Raw genomic sequence first — 1,638 nt, 5'->3', positions numbered from 1 at the left:
ATTACTTTTAAAATTTAATAAAAAGATTTGCTAAACTCAGTTGTTATTTGCTGATACTTGAGCTTTATCCATTCTCATGTAAACTGCTAATATGTTTAGTTCAGTTTACAATTGCATAGTTTTGTAGACTACGTATGGAAAGGCAAAGGATGAGGAGAGGGTGATAAGATTTGTTATAGAAGTTGTCTAACAGTCTGATAATGAAAGGACCTGTCTTTTGACTGTGTATTCATGTTCCAATGTATTGTGTTTCATGTTCTAATGTGCTTCATCAAACTCAAGATGTTAAATAGATTGGTAGTTTTTGCTGAGTTTTCCCCATAATTATGTAAATGAATATAATGAATTTTAATGCCAACATTGTTTTCAAGGAGATTAAATTTCCTTTTTTTATTCAAATTTTATAAAATTGGGAAGTGCTGTTTTAATAAAGAGTATTTTTTTTATTTTGGTTTGAACATAACCTCAAGATCTTATTGTCTTCATAATAAAGTGAAATATGAAGCTTAGAAATGGATCATGTGGCCCTTTCTTTTCTTATGTCCTCTCAATTCCAAATGCTTGCATCTTTTAATAGCCAGCATTTTCATACATCTGTAGTTGGGTTCAATACAGTCAATCCTCAACATAACCCTCTTTGTTGTTTTTGTTTTTTTCCAGAAAATCGGCTTAATCTGCTCACTGTAGCCATTCTGCTTCCTGTCATAATGCTGCTTTCTCTGGGCATACAGAGAATCATTGCCCTTCTTGTATTGTGTCACTTCGTGTTGTTGGTACTTGCCACACTTCTTACAGAGAGTCCAGCAGGTTTTAGGAATGTTCACCATGTTTTGAGAGCACTATCAGCATGGAAAAGCAAGAATGAATATTTTGAATGAACCCATTATAATCACCCAAAACTCCAGAAAAGCAAATGTATTTGAATGAAAAATAGAGTTACTTTTTAAGAGTCTAGAATTATAAACCCAGCAGATATCTCATGTATATGTGAGGATGTGCTTGATTTCATAAAGAAATTGCCAGATCAAATAACTTATTAAGATGCTATAAATTAATCTGAAATATAAAAGCAGTTATCATAGACATAAATCTTAAAAATATTGACTACAGGGGCACCTGGGTTACTCAGTCAGTTAAGCGTCCAACTTAGGCTCAGGTCATGATCTCAGTTTGTGATTTCGAGCCCCCTGTCGGGCTCTGTGCTGACAGCTCAGAGCCTGGAGCTTGCTTTGCATTCTGTGTCTCCCTCTCTCTCTATCCCTCCACTCCTTGCACTCTGTGTCACTCTCTCAAAAATAAATAAACATTAAAAAAAATACACTGACCACAAAACTGTCACTCATGACCGTACCAAGAGAATGAAAGACATTTAGGCTACAAAGACACACTCAAAATGCGTATGACCCAGAGTGGTTTGGCTTTGAAGCAGGTTGGACTTACAGAGCTACACAGAGAGAAAGGGGGACATAATGAGCCAGGCTGGATTTGGGTTTGCATACATGACCCAACAACAAAGAGCACTTAATGTCTACAACACAGTGCCTTAAAGATGGGGTGCCTGGGTGGCTCAGTTGGTTAAGTGTCCGACTTCAGCTCAGGTCATGTTCTTGTGGTTCGTGAGTTTAAGCCCCACACTGG

The 1,638-nt window shown here is 36.8% G+C and overlaps 1 protein-coding gene across 1 annotated transcript; it reads right to left on the bottom strand.

Annotated features, from left to right (window-relative positions):
* Positions 1-506: 506 nt before the first annotated feature.
* LOC125932337 (60S ribosomal protein L36a-like) lies at positions 507-827 on the bottom strand. Its single transcript, XM_049644876.1, has one exon. It carries the CDS (start codon positions 825-827, stop codon positions 507-509), a length of 321 nt encoding a protein of 106 aa, XP_049500833.1.
* Between the last annotated feature and the right edge of the window lie 811 nt (positions 828-1,638).

Source organism: Panthera uncia, chromosome X (assembly GCF_023721935.1).
Source record: "Panthera uncia isolate 11264 chromosome X, Puncia_PCG_1.0, whole genome shotgun sequence".
Taxonomy (NCBI): Eukaryota; Metazoa; Chordata; class Mammalia; order Carnivora; family Felidae; genus Panthera; species Panthera uncia.
The sequence above is the reverse complement of the archived record's forward strand: the minus strand, read 5'-3'. Positions and strand labels throughout refer to the sequence as shown.

What these genes read in the sequence shown, in the direction of transcription:
- LOC125932337 (XM_049644876.1), bottom strand. Translation starts at nt 827, where the DNA reads ATGGTGAACATTCCTAAAACCTGCTGGACTCTCTGTAAGAAGTGTGGC.